Below are 14,112 nucleotides of genomic sequence, written 5' to 3' on the forward strand. Positions count from 1 at the left end.
CGCATGCGCCGCAACGGAACGCTCCGGCGGTTGCAGCCAGCCGGTCCCCGGGAGCGTGAGAGTTTGCTCTCTGAGGCGGGTCAGGGCGGTTAGGTGCTCCCGGCCACTTTCCCGGCCCCGGTAAGTGCGGCGGCGGCGGCGGCGGCGGCGGCGGCGGGCGCTCCTAGGCGGGGGACGGCCTCTCCAGGGAGAGCTAAAGTGCCTGGCGCCTCGCCCGAAGCGCTTCGGACTCGCGGCTGTCGCCTTTCGGGGGCTGTTGGTCGGCTCCGTGAGGCGGTCGGTTTAAGTTGGGTGCCCGCGGGCACCGGCCGCCGGGGCTTCATCCGCCTGGCCGGTTAGGAGGCCCGAGTGTGGGGACGGTGCGGGCGGGCCAAGCCAGGCGGAGCCGGCGCGGTCCCCGGCGAAGAACTTGACGCTGCCTCCGGGCTTGGAGGGGTCGCCCGGGTCCTCGTAGCGGCCGCCGCACCGCCCGGCGCACGCGCGGCCGTGGAGAGAATAAGCCGTTTCTCGGGCGCCTTTGAACCCTCACCTCCCGAGACCCCGCTTCGAGTGCTGCCCTTCTCCGACTCGGGGTTCGTTGCCGACCCGGCCGATTCTCGACCCCCGGCCCCGCCCCGCCCCCCACTCCGCCCCGAAGACGAACTCCTGACGTGGTCGTTATCCCGTGACTTCCAATGCCCTGCTGTCGACTTAATAGCACACATTTTTTTTTCTTTTTTTTATGTGCTTTATTGATTTTAGAGAGGAAGGGAGAGGGAGAGACAAGCATCGATGAGAGAAACCTCAGCCGCGGGCTGCCTCCGGCACGTCCCCCACAGGGAATGGCCTGCAGCCCTGGCGTGTGCCCCACCCGGGAATGGAAAAGGTGGCTCTCGGTTCCTGGCCCCGCATTCAACCCCTGAGCTGCACCTGCCGGCCGGTGGTGCACGTTTTTTCCCCTTTGGAAGTTACGGTGGTGGTGGCATTTTTGATCCTCGAGCAGAAGATGCGATCACCGTGTGCGTTCTGCGAATTCGCGGTAATAAAAGTCTCTCTGGAACGCCGACGATGTGGGGCTACTAAATACAGGGCAGTGATGATCAGCTCACCTCGCAGCCTCTCTGTGAGGTTGGTGGGGTTTTCTCCGGGGGCCGCTGAAGATACTGAAACGGAGCGAGTTTTTCAGCCCCTGCCCTAGGGGAACCCAGAGCCGGAGGTGATCACCGAGCCCGTCTGGCCCGGGTTGTGGTGAGACTAGATCCTGGGACAGTTCCGAGTTTCCCAAGTTCTCCAGGACGTGTGCACCAACCAACCAGTTCTGAAGAGCAGACTGTCTGTCCATCTGCTGGAAGGGAGTAGAGTTTTCTTGAAAACAAGCAAAAGCCCAAGTTGTTGAGGAATGGTAGAGCATTCTGGGTTAACATAGTGGGTTGAAGACACATATCTGATTTTACTCCCTCCTGAAATCTCAGAGTTACAGTAAAGGGATTTAAAAAAAAAAAAAAAAAGACAAATCCACAAGGATGGTGAGAATGGGAAAGGAAGCAAAGCAATAAAATATTGGGCACTAGAAAGTAAATGTCTTAGCACATCTTAGCTTAGTTCTAAACCAGCAGTAGGGAATACTGTGAACAATCTTCTTCTAAAATAATAAAGCCTAACATGCTAATTCGGCGGGACAGCCGGAGGACCTTCCAAAGGAAGCCTGGGCTGCGAGGGCTGAGCCCCGTGCACGAATTTCGTGCATTGGGCCTCTAGTTCTATATAAACCACAAACATCTTAAAAAGGCACAGAAACTGGCAGCACTGGCAATGAAAGGAATTGTGCTGAGGATGGATGTAGCGGGCTTCGGTAAAGATGACTTGGGTAACATCTGTTTGAAAACGAATTAGATCTAGACTTCCTTTCCCATTCACACCTTTCTCCCATTATCTTGAGAATAAAACAGTTAATTATGGGGTAACATTTATGAAAATGGATACTGCTTCACCCTTCTCCCACTCAAATCCCAGAACTTTTGTAGTCAGACTAATACCCTTCAGGCTCAAATAAGAACATTTTTCTACACACACCTACACATATAAGAAAATAAGTTGAACACAGTGGTTGTTTATGGGAAGAGAAAAGAACATGGTGGCTGGTGGGAAAGAATGTGAGGAGACAACTACATACATAATTGTTCTTTTAAAATTTTGAACATGTGCATATATTACCCATTCAAAAGTGAAATGCATTCTTTACAAAATTAGTCACAAATGAATATACCCTTTGACACAGCAGTTCCTCTCTCATAATTTATATTATATATTTACACACATGTGAAAATAAAAGTATAATGCTACTCATTGCAATACTATTTTAGCAAAAGATTAGAAACAGTCTCAAACTTCACTAATAGATGGTGAAATAAATTATGTTGGAATATTCTGCAGCCATAACATACAACGAAAGATGCTTATTATATAAAGAAAAAAATAATCACTAAGTTATAAAGTGTGTGTGGTGGGGGTCAAAGGAAGATATCACCAGTTTATACAAAGAAAAAGGGGTATGTGTACATATAAAGTATCTAGAAAGATAAGAAATGGATAATATTGGTGCCTTTGGGGAGGAGATCTTGGTGGCAAGACAAGAGTAGAATGAGGGAAACTTTTCACTGTATATTTTTGGTATCTTTTGAACATATCTATTCAGTGAATTAAAAAATGTTAATGGGAAAAATAGATGAATAATGGAGTTCCTGATGTTGATAATATCCTGAACAATGAAAGATTTTTTTATAGTAGTAAGGAATCTAGGTAACAATCCTAAAATCTCAGCGGCTTCCAACATTTCATGGTTTTGGTTCTTAAAGTCAACATTTCATGGTTATTCAGTGGTTTAGATCTGGATTAGGCTGCACTCCAGGCTTTAGTTTTGGGTTCAGATCTGCTCCATGTGTTTTCATTCTGGGGCCCAGGCTTAAAAAACAAATACCTGGAGCATGGTTTTCTTATGGCTGAGGCTGAGAATTAAGAGAGTTTGTGGAAATTTGCCCTTCTGCTCATAGATGGCACATTGAAACCTTTACATATATTCTGTTAAAGCGAGTTCCATAGCCAAACACAACGTCAGTAAGATTGATATACACTCTTCCTATTGGGAAGTTCTGCAAAGTCACGTAACAGATGGTGTGGGTATATACTTTTGCATGGTGAGAGGGAGAGTTGAGAACAACAATGGTGAAGGAAATGGGTTAATAGAAATATGCTGTGAGATTAAGTTAAAGATAGTTGAGAATAAAAATGCTTAGAATACATATATATTTATATATATATATATAAAATAAAATAAAAGCGTAATATGCTAATTAGACCAGACAGCCAAATGACCTTCTGGACAAAGCTGTGGCTCTGAGGGCTGAGGCAAGCCCCTGAGGGCTATGAGGGCCGAGCCCCTTGCACAAATTTCGTGCACTGGGCCTCATATATATATATATATATATATATATATATATATATGTATATATATATATATACACATATGTGTGTGTGTGTATATATATATATATATATATATATATATATATATATATGTATATATGCCAACATACAGCATCCTATTTTGATAAGAATTTTCTCAGGGCTTCCATGTTAAGGTAACACATTGGCTTTATATTATATGACATCTGTCAGCCCCACACCTGGCCCTATAACCTATTCTGAGTGCCCATAGGAACTTAATTATTGAAAATAATTAATGCATATGTAAAGGTACTAGTTCTTAGAGAAGTAATTCCAAATGTGTTTATTTCAGCTACTGAATGTGTTCATAGTTCTTGTATCATTTCCATGTTTGCCAACCCACCTTTCACAATAGAATCTTCTTTTCAGGGAGATGTCCTTTGCTTCTCAGATGTAATGCACTTTAAATTTGTTATTCAACAGTGAAAATGAGTCATACAGAGGTAATACATATTTTCTTATGTTCTGCATCTTCAGGATTCTTTGTTGTTGTTTGGTAGTCATATGGTTCCAGAGTAATTTTCTTATTTTCAGCTTGTATTGTGAGAAACAGTATACCATTAGTGGTTAAGAGTAAGGACTTTAGAGCAGACTGCCTAAGTTTGAATCCAGCTAGTGTTTATATAATCTTGGGCATATTACTTAACCTACTGTGCCTCAGTTTCCTCATCTGTCAAATTGAGATAATAAAAGTATTTGCCTCATAGCATTATTAGGAACGTTAAATGTGTTAATAACTATAAAAAATTAGAATAGTACCTGACACACAATAAGTATTTAACTACTAGCTATTATTAATATCATTGCTTCTAAATCAGAGACTGTTACTTGAATCATGGATCTTGAAGAACATTTAGTTATTCAGTTGTCTGAATAGGCAAGGAAATAATTTCTTACCCCTTTTATTCTTTTGAATTCCAGGTTAAATTAAAAATACCTTTTGGGAATAAATTACTAGATGCTGTTTGTCTGGTACCTAACAAGAGCTTAACATATGGAATAATTCTTACACACGGAGCTTCAGGAGATATGAATCTTCCTCATTTGATGTCACTGGCATCCCATCTTGCATCTCATGGCTTTTTTTGCCTGAGGTTTACCTGTAAAGGCCTTAATATTGTACATAGAATTAAGGCATATAAATCAGTTTTGGTAAGAAATTTTCTTTGTATTTACTTATAACAAAATTCTGTTTTAAAATTCTTGGTCAAGTTAAGACAAAATTTGTTAGCAGTCATTTGATTTAATTTATCTTTAAATGAGTTTTCTTAGAAACTCAGCAGTGTCTGAAATTTCCATGGAGATGAGTGCTCACACCACTCCATGATACTGCCAATGAAGCTACTTAAGATGTAATTTTCTTATTGGAATTATATAACTTTAGAATACAGTTCTGGATATTTTGCCTACTATAATATGAATGTACAAATTTAGCATGGTTTTCTGTATATGTTATTTGGAAACTATAAAATCCCTGGATAAAGTAAATCTGAAATTCCTTTTTTTTTTAATTGGTTTTGACAGACAGACATGGATTTATTGTTCCACATATTTATGTATTCATTGGTTGATTCTCATATGTGTCCTACCAGGGATCAAACCCACAGTCTTGGTGTATGGGGATGACGCTCTAACCAAGTATGCTACTTGGCCAGGGCTGAAATTTCTTTTAATCCAAATTACTCTAAACTTTCTATGTTTTTCAGAGCTTTAAATTAGATGTTAATATTATCAAATTTTGTATTAGTTGGAAGCTTTTACTGGCATATCTGTCTATATCTATATATATCTTGTTCTGTAAAGGTATTTTAATGTTTGACTTCTTTAGACTGGTGAATTGGGGTTTTTGTTTGTTTGTTTTTGCTTTACATATTTGCCTATATTACCCAACATGATTTGCCAGTGAAGGCCTCACTAGAAGAGCAAATAATTAGTTACCTCTTTCAAGAAGAATCTCTTAAGAATGTGTGGTTATCTTTGCAAAGATTTTCATACATTTCAGTATTGATGAGAAATATATGTTGATATGTTGATTTTTCCAATGGAATGTTTTATAGAAGAATTTGTAATTTTTTGTTGATTATTATTATTATTTTTTAGAGTTACCTCAAGACCTCAGAATACAAACTTGCAGGTGTTTTCCTTGGAGGTAAGTTACACTACTTGTTTTTAAATATAGGACTATGTCATTGAGAATTAAAATAGATTACAGGAAGCTAATTTAAGGATAGTTTTGTTTTGGAAAGTCACTTCCTTATATGACATCAAAGTACTTTATATATTTACTTGAGGCCCGGTGCACGAAATTTGTGCATGGGGTGGGGGGAGGACAGAGTCCCCTCAGCCCAACCTGCACCCTCTCAAATCTGGGAGCCCTCGGGGGATGTCCAACTGCCAGTTTAGGCCCGATCCCGCAGTTGGACATCCCTCACAATCTGGGACCTCTGGCTCCTAACCGCTCACCTGCCTGCCTGCCCTAACCACTCTGCCTGCCTGCCTGATCCCCCTAACTGCCCTCCCCTGCCGGCCTGGTTGCCCCTATTAACTTTTTTTTTTTAATCTTCTTCACACACAATTGTATTTGACTTCCTTATTGGCTTCTCCCTCTCACACAATTTTTCTCTCTCTATGTAACACTTTTTCCTACTGACTCATCATTTATAAACATTCTTTCCTCCTTATTTCCTACTTCTGTTCCATCATCCTTCTTCCCATCTTTCTCCTATCCTCCCTCCCTCCCCACATTCCTTCTTTCCTTATCTTTAGCCCTGCCCTCCCTCCCCTTTTCCTTCTTTCCCACCTTAATTTTTTCTTTACTTCCTCCCTCGGACCTGCTTTGCTCCCTCCCCCATTTCTTCCTTCTTCCCATTCTCCTTTTAAGCTCTACTGGCTCCCCTTTAAAACTTTTCTTCCCTCCCTCTTTCTCTCTCATCCTACCTTTCCCATACATTCTTCTCTACTTACTTCCACTGTTGTAATATCTATCTATCTACCTGCCTAATTATTCACTATCATTTATCTTTTTTCTTTTCTGACTCCTACTTTTAAAATCTGTCCCCAGTACACAACTATACTTGATTTTCATTACAGCTCCTACATTTCACTCATACATCCTCTTTCCTTCTTTAACTCTGCTGTCTACTGACTCCTTTATAAAGTTCTTCCCTCCCTCCTTCCCTTCTTAAAGCTTCCTTTGGCGGGTGTTCGTTAACCCCCAGCCCAGGGCTCAGCCCCGGCCAGGTGTTCACCACCCCCTCTTCCTCGGCCTCCCTGCCACTTTCCTGCTCCCATTCCCTGCCCTGGATGCCCGGCCCAGCGAGGTGGCTGAGGCTCGCACAGCCCAAAGCAGGAGCACCTCTGCCCAGAAGGCCTTGGACCGTCCTCCACTTGTCCTGGACCCGTGGGCGCCTCCCTGCCAAGGCTGCCACCACCCTCCCATGTCTGGGTGGGCGCCCTCGCCGGGCGCACCTTCTCTACCCCCCCCGCGGTTGCCACCCCCTTCCGTGTGCAGTTTCCTTCCCTTTTCCATTCCTGCGTCTTTTTCTTGTTCCCTTTCTATATTTCTGTTTCTCCTCCTGGCCTGTCTGCATGCAGGCCTGCCTTCCTCTCCCTCTCCTTTCTTATCCCCTCCTATCGTATCCTATCCTACTTCGGGCCTTGCAGCTGCCTGAGCAGAGGGCAGGGACGCAGCCTCCTGATCCAGTCGTGACATGACGCTGTAATGGACAAATTTGCGTATTTCTCTATTATCCTACCTAATAATAGACAAATATGCAAATTGACCACACCTTCACTACGCCCAAGCCACGCCCACCAGCCAAGCCACGTCCACCAGCCAATCAGGACGGATATGCAAATTACCCCAACAAAGATGGCGGCTAATTTGCATATCAAGACAGCATAGAAAGAAGCCAAGAGCTGCAGAAGGGAGCAAAGCTGCGGAGAAGCAAGCAAGCCGGGGGGAGGAGAAGGGAGGAGCGGAGGCGGAACCGGGGGAGAAGGGAGAAAAGCAGGCGGGCTGGCGGAGAAGGCGGGGCGGGGGAGGAGGGAGGAGCAGAGGCGGGGCCGGGGGAGAAGGGAAAAGCAGGCGGGCTGGCGGAGAAGGCGGGGCGGGGGAGAAGGGAAGAGCGCAGGCGGGGCCGGGGGAGAAGGAAGAAGAGCAGGCGGGCTGGCGGAGAAGGGAGAAAAGCAGGGGGGCTGGCGAGAAGGGAGGAGCAGAGGCGGGGCCAGGGGAGAAGGAAGAAGAGCAGGCGGGCTGGCGGAGAAGGGAGAAAAGCAGGGGGGCTGGCGGAGAAGGCGGGGCGGGGTAGAGTGCAGCAGGAAACCCTATTGCAGGATTTTTCCTGCAACGGGAATGCTAGTTAGATTATATGTATTGTAGCCCAAAGATTTCTCCTTTTATTTATACATCTGGTTCACCTTCTCTCATATGATTCCTTCATGAAGATTTTCACAATCCTTCAGAAAAGTAATTACTTTTTTTTTTTTTTTTTTTACTTAGGATTAGTTTTTACCTCTTCACAGCTTATAAATTTCTATTATGACTTGTTAATTGCCACCTCTTAGAGTTAATTTGTTGATATAAAAATATGATGGATAAACTAAATGAAATCTAATTTGCCACATTATCCTCACTACTTTATGTGAATGTTTATACTTCAAACTGAACTTAATTTTAATTGTCTTTAGGTCGTTCAATGGGCTCAAGAGCAGCTGCTTCTGTAATGTGTCATATTGAGCCAGCTGATGCTAATGATTTTGTTCGAGGTCTCGTTTGTATTTCTTATCCACTGCACCATCCGAAACAGCAGCATAAACTTAGAGATGAAGATCTCTTTCGTATAAAAGATCCTGTACTATTTGTGTCAGGCTCAGCAGATGAAATGTGTGAAAAGGTGAATTACAACTTGATATTTGTGTGCATGAGAGAAAGAAAGACAGATATTTTGGGAACAATATATTACCTGCAGCAGTCAGTCTTTTTACTAGTAAAGAGATGCTGATTTGACTAATGCGAGTTCTGTGCCTTAGTTGCCCTGTTGCTTTGGAGAACCTAAAATAAGTGTAATGACAAAATTAATCTCCCTATAAGGAGAATTGGTAAATGGATTAACTTTTACTTGGGAAATGATTAATCTGAATCTTATGAGTTGGGGATTACTAGACTACATTTGGTTTATCATTTTAACTTTCAAGCAGATTCTCCAATTTTTTATAAAATTGACTCTTGAGGAAAAAAATAGTAACTTGTACATATTAGTAAATATTAATGTATTTCCTAGAGCATATAATTTTCTTTGGGGAAAATATTTTTAGAAGATTTTTTGGCTCTATAATTTGTTTAATTTTTATCATCAATATTAATTGCTTGATCTGTTCTGTAGTATTGCTGTTTCTGAGAGATGGGGGACTGTCGGCCACCTCAGTAGACATTTCCTTGCACATTCCATTGACTTAAACGTTGTTTGTAGAGTAGGTATTTAATGAATATTTAGTGAATGGATGCTAGCACAGGTGGGGCAGGAGAGAGAATTTTTATTAGACACAAATAGATCATTAGTCTAGTATCCTCTTCTTTTTTTCCTTTAGAACTTGTTGGAGAAAGTCGCACAGAAAATGCAAGCTCCTAATAAAATCCACTGGATTGAGAAGGCAAATCATTCCATGGCAGTGAAAGGACGGTCAACAAATGATGTTTTCAAAGAAATAAATACACAAATTTTGTTTTGGATTCAGGAAATCACTGAAAGGGACAAGAAATAATTGTCTTTAGTTAAAAGTCATGTTATTTTGAATACAAATACAGTTAATTTGATAAAGAACAGCATAACTCTCAGCATTATGAGGTATATTTTCAACTAACTTAATGTTCTTTAATGTTCCCCCATTTATAAAACATGTTTTAATTGTGAAATTGATGTATTTTACAAAATGTGTTTTGAAAGCATAGTTCTATAAAGATGATGCACAAATGTTGAAGACGGTCTAAATATAATTTATTTTTATTAATATAGTTAAGTTTGAGAAAATTAAACATTTGAATTTTGTTACAGTGGAACTTTTGTCTTCTTTCTGTGCAATTGAGAAAGTAATTTTGCAGAGGGAAAAAAGGAAAGCAACACTCATTTTACTATAGTAAATTGAGTCACTAATTCAGGCCCTCAATAATCTCATCTGAACAGTTGCAGAAGCCTAATTGATTTTCCTATTTCATTGTCTCCTTGCTTCAGTAAACCACTTGATACCTCCAACTCAAAAACTTGGGAGATATTCAAAGGTGATTATTAAGGTTAAAGTCCTTAATTTAAGGCTCTGCAAAATAGGCCCTATCAACATTTTAGCCTTATTTCCCCCATTCTCTAAACCTGTACACCTCTTTTATAAATAAACTAGAGGCCCGGTGCACGAAATTCGTGCATGGAGGGGGGTTGTCCCTCAGCCTAGCCTGTACCCTCTCCAATATGGGACTCCTGGAGGGATGTCCGACTGCCCGTTTAGGCCCGACCACCGGGATCGGGCCTAAACGGGCAGTCGGACATCCCTCTCACAATCCAGGACTGCTGGCTCCCAACTGCTTGCCTGTCTGCCTTCTTGATTGCCCCTAACCGCTTCTGCCTGCCAGCCTGATCACCCCCTAACCACTCTGCTGCCAGCCTGTTTGCCCCCAACTTCCCTCCTCTGCCGGCCTGGTCACCCCTAACTGCCCTCTCCTGCAGGGTTGATCACCTCCAACTGCCCTCCCTTGCAGGCCTGGTCCCTCTCAACTGCCCTCCCTTACAGGCAGGGTGCTTCCCAACTGCCCTCCCTTGCAGGCCGGGTGCCTCCCAACTGCCCTCTCCTGCTGGCCATCTTGTGGTGGCCATCTTGTGTCCACATGGGGGCAGGATCTTTGACCACATGGGGGCAGCTATATTGTGTGTTGCAGTGGTGATCAATCTGCATATTACTCTTTTATTAGATAGGATAGAGGCCTGGTACAGGGGTGGGGGCCAGCTGGTTTGCCCTGAAGGGCGTCCCGGATCAGGCAGGGGTTCCCTTGGGGTGTGGGGCGGCCTGAGCGAGGGGCCTGTGGTGGTTTGCAGGCCGGCCACGCCCCCTGGCAACCCAAGTGGAGGCCCTGGTATCTGGAATTTATTTTCCTTCTACAATTGAAACTTTGTAGCCTGGATCGGAGCCAAGCCTGGGACTCCCTCCATGGCTGGCAGCCATTTGTGTTGGGATTATAATTGAAACTTTGTTGCCTTAAGCGGGTGGGCCCGGCCAGGGTGTGCGGAAAGCTTTGCTTCCCCTGTTGCCGGCGGAAACCCTGGCCTGCTCTCTCAAGCTTCATTCTGCCGCCATTGTTTGAATTTGTTTACCTTCTATAATTGAAACTTTGTAGCTTGAGTGGAGGCTTAGGCCTGGCAAGGGCAGGCGGAAAGCTTGGCTTCCTCTGTTACCTAGGAAACCTTGCTCTCTGTGGCTGTAGCCATCTTGGTTTGGGTTAATTTGCATGCTCACTCTGATTGGATGGTGGGCGTGGCTTGTGGGTATGGCTTGTGGGTGTGTCGAAGTTATGGTCAATTTGCATATTTGTCTGTTATTAGATAGGATGAGACATGTGGCCTGTTGGCCGCGAGATTGACATGCTTGCTGTACACAGTACTCCAGGTAACATGGACTACACAAATATCTCGCCTTGGAACCCACATAATATCTTGTCTTCAATTTAATCACACTTTGTCTTCTCAGTAGGTTATTAACATATCTAATCCATATCACTTAAATTACATACTCCAAGTCAGGAAATAGTTTTTACTCATCTTTGTATCTATAAGCACTTTTTAGTTATTTATTGAATGACTCATGCTTTCATTATTCAATAAAGATTTGTTGTAGTGAACTATATAATATTCACAGAATTTCTAACCATTATGAGCAATCCTGATTTTATATTGCTATTTACACACTATAATTGGGGCTTTTTCCCTGGTACATAAAGAATAAAAACCTAGTTCACAATGTCTAGATAGCTTGAAGAATGTGACATTAATCAATATAGATTTTTTTTAAACTTCAATTTTTTTTCTGAGTGTTTTCCTGTAGTGTCTTATTACTGTTAGTAATGTGATTTCTCGTGTTCATTATTTTTTATTGTCTATGATATTTAAAAATAAATTTAGCTTAACATTTACTTTTTATTTTTTAATAACCTAAATTTTTTATTATTGATTTGAGAGAGAGAGAAACATCCATCAGCTGCCTCCTGCTCGTGCTCCAACCAGGGATCGAACCCACAACCTGGGTATGTGCCCTTACTTGGAATTGAATTCACCATCTTTTGGTGTACAGGACAATACTCCAACTGAACCACACCAGCCAGGGTTAGCATTTACTTTGAGTTCTGCTCACTTGAGATTGACATGAGAAATTTCTAGTGCAAAGGACAGAAATGTTTCATTTGTGCTGAAAACTAGGTAATTGTACTTTTATTAGTAGGCAAGGAAATTAACAAATATGAATGACAAAGCCCTGGAGGGGGATACCCTTTACCTCTGCAAACTTAAGCATCAGCATGAGAGTTACACAGAAATTCCTTTAAAGTTTTTATAAGAGCTATTCAGTGGTATACTAATAAAGGTTTAGTGCCATAAGCTCTGAAAAATCTAAGGAACTACAGAGTAAAGTGTTAAAACATTGAATCCCCTTTAAGGTAGTTACATTAAATGAATTAGAGAATGCCTGCCATAGGCAAGAGATTGTTTTGCCAGTTGCATTATTATTTCATAGGAAAAAATTTTTAAAATCACCCTGTGTAGGTGGGGAGTCAGAGAGGAGGGTATACTTTACTCTGAAATCCAAAGGAATTGCTGAAGTTTTTTCTGGAAGTAATGAATGCCTACCATGTATTCTACAAAGATATTCTTTGCAAAAATAAACCCCAAGATAACAGTTAAACCTAAATTAAGCATGTAACTACCTGGAGGCTATGGTCCAGTAGACTGAAAGACTAAACTCTGACACTTAAAATGTGCCTTTGATCTTACTGTCTTTCATACTGTGGGACAGTAAGAGCCCCAAATATCTTCCTTGCACTCAAACTTATGTGACCAAAGAGGCCTGAACACTTAACTGGTTTAAAGAGTAATATTTCTTTTCTCAACTCACCTTGAATAAGTGAAGACTAAGAATTAATTATATCTTCAAAGGGAAAATACTCTAAATCCAAGGTAGTGTTAACATTTTCATTAATAGTCCAGACTGTCGTCTACTTTGTGACTATGAGGAAGAGTGAGCAGGACTTAAATCTGGCTCTGCCCCATCCTATTTCTGACAACGGGAAGCATCACAAGTAGCTACTTCTTGGAATCACCGGCCAGGGTGAAAAGGAAATTCACCAGGAGACCATGGCAAAATCTAACTTTGGTTTTCAGCATAATAGTAGGTTGTTGAAGAAGAACATTGCTAACAGACCCATCCAGTAAAAAGAAATATAAAAAAGTAGGTGCTGTCTAACTGGTTTGGCTCAGTGGATAGAGCGTAGGCCTTCGGACTGAAGGGTCCCAGGTTCGATTCCGGTCAAGGGCATGTACCTTGGTTGCGGGCCCATCCCCAGTAGGAGGTGTGCAGGAGGCAGCTAATTGATGTTTCTCTCTCATGGATGTTTCAAACTCTCTATTCCTCTCCCTTCCTCTCTGTAAAAAAAATCAATAAAATATATATATTTTTAAAAAGTAGGTGCTTTAAGGTTAAAAAATAAAATCCGCAGACCCATTAGAGACAAGCTCTCCTGTCCTACATAGCAATGAAGTGTACTACTACTAATAATAAATTATTTGGAATTTATCTTAAATTTAAACTAGGTCATATAGGTTTGATTTTTCCTAAATCTGGCAACCTTACATTTTTATTTTCCTGATTACAAAAAAAAAAGCATAAAATATACTATTCCTGGTGGTAATAGAAAACAGTATGTCCAGTCAAATTTGTTCTACATTTGAATTATGGGGCAGTGATAACCCACCTATACTACTCTTAGAATTGTGTTTCTTTTTGTGAAATTAATAGAGGATTATTTAAAAATTTTTAGCCCTAGCTGATTTGCTCAGTGGATAGAGCGTTTGCCTGCCAACCAAAAGGTGCCAGGTTTGATTGCAGGCAAGTGCACGTACCTTGGTTGCAGGCTTCTCCGCAGCACAGGCCCTGTTCATGGAATGTGCAGGAGGTGATCAATCCATGTTTCTCTCTGTCTTTCCCTCTCTCTTCCATTCTCTCTAAAAAATCAATGGAAAAATATCCTCGAGAGAGGATTAACAAAAAATTTTTTTAAGTAAAAATTCTATAGCACCACACATCTCATTATTGCTAAAGTAAATTGATATGAACGCAGTAAAATACCCACTATGACACATACCTCACTTTATTTAATCACTGCTGCCCTTGATAAGACACTGAGAAGCACCAGAAATTTTTTTCTGGCAGAGTGCTGCATGTGGTTATGAGGAAGACTTCAGAATGATACATCCATTTATTTCACATATATAAAACTGTCAGCAATTTTTTTAATTTAAAAAAGCTGTGATGACTGGATTGGAAGATAATACATTTTGAACTTATAGGACCTTCTAGAGTCCTGGACTTCTCAAAATG

General features: G+C 41.8%; 1 protein-coding gene across 1 annotated transcript; it reads left to right on the top strand.

Moving 5' to 3' along the window:
• Nucleotides 1-8: 8 nt before the first annotated feature.
• TEX30 (testis expressed 30) lies at nucleotides 9-9,486 on the top strand. Its single transcript, XM_079778545.1, has 6 exons — nucleotides 9-120; nucleotides 3,853-3,926; nucleotides 4,405-4,635; nucleotides 5,584-5,632; nucleotides 8,173-8,378; nucleotides 9,073-9,486. The coding sequence occupies exons 2-6, from the start codon at nucleotides 3,912-3,914 to the stop codon at nucleotides 9,244-9,246; spliced, it is 675 nt and encodes a 224-aa protein (XP_079634671.1). The 5' UTR covers nucleotides 9-120; nucleotides 3,853-3,911; the 3' UTR covers nucleotides 9,247-9,486.
• The last annotated feature ends 4,626 nt before the right edge of the window (nucleotides 9,487-14,112 follow it).

The sequence above is a fragment of the Cnephaeus nilssonii genome, assembly GCF_951640355.1.
Source record: "Cnephaeus nilssonii genome assembly, chromosome: 8".
NCBI classification, from domain to species: Eukaryota; Metazoa; Chordata; class Mammalia; order Chiroptera; family Vespertilionidae; genus Cnephaeus; species Cnephaeus nilssonii.

What these genes read in the sequence shown, in the direction of transcription:
- TEX30 (XM_079778545.1), top strand. An exon ending in AGGCATATAAATCAGTTTTG is followed by an intron (nt 4,636 to 5,583) that starts GTAAGAAATTTT and finishes ATTATTTTTTAG; the next exon opens with AGTTACCTCAAGACCTCAGA. An exon ending in CAGATGAAATGTGTGAAAAG is followed by an intron (nt 8,379 to 9,072) that starts GTGAATTACAAC and finishes TTTTTCCTTTAG; the next exon opens with AACTTGTTGGAGAAAGTCGC.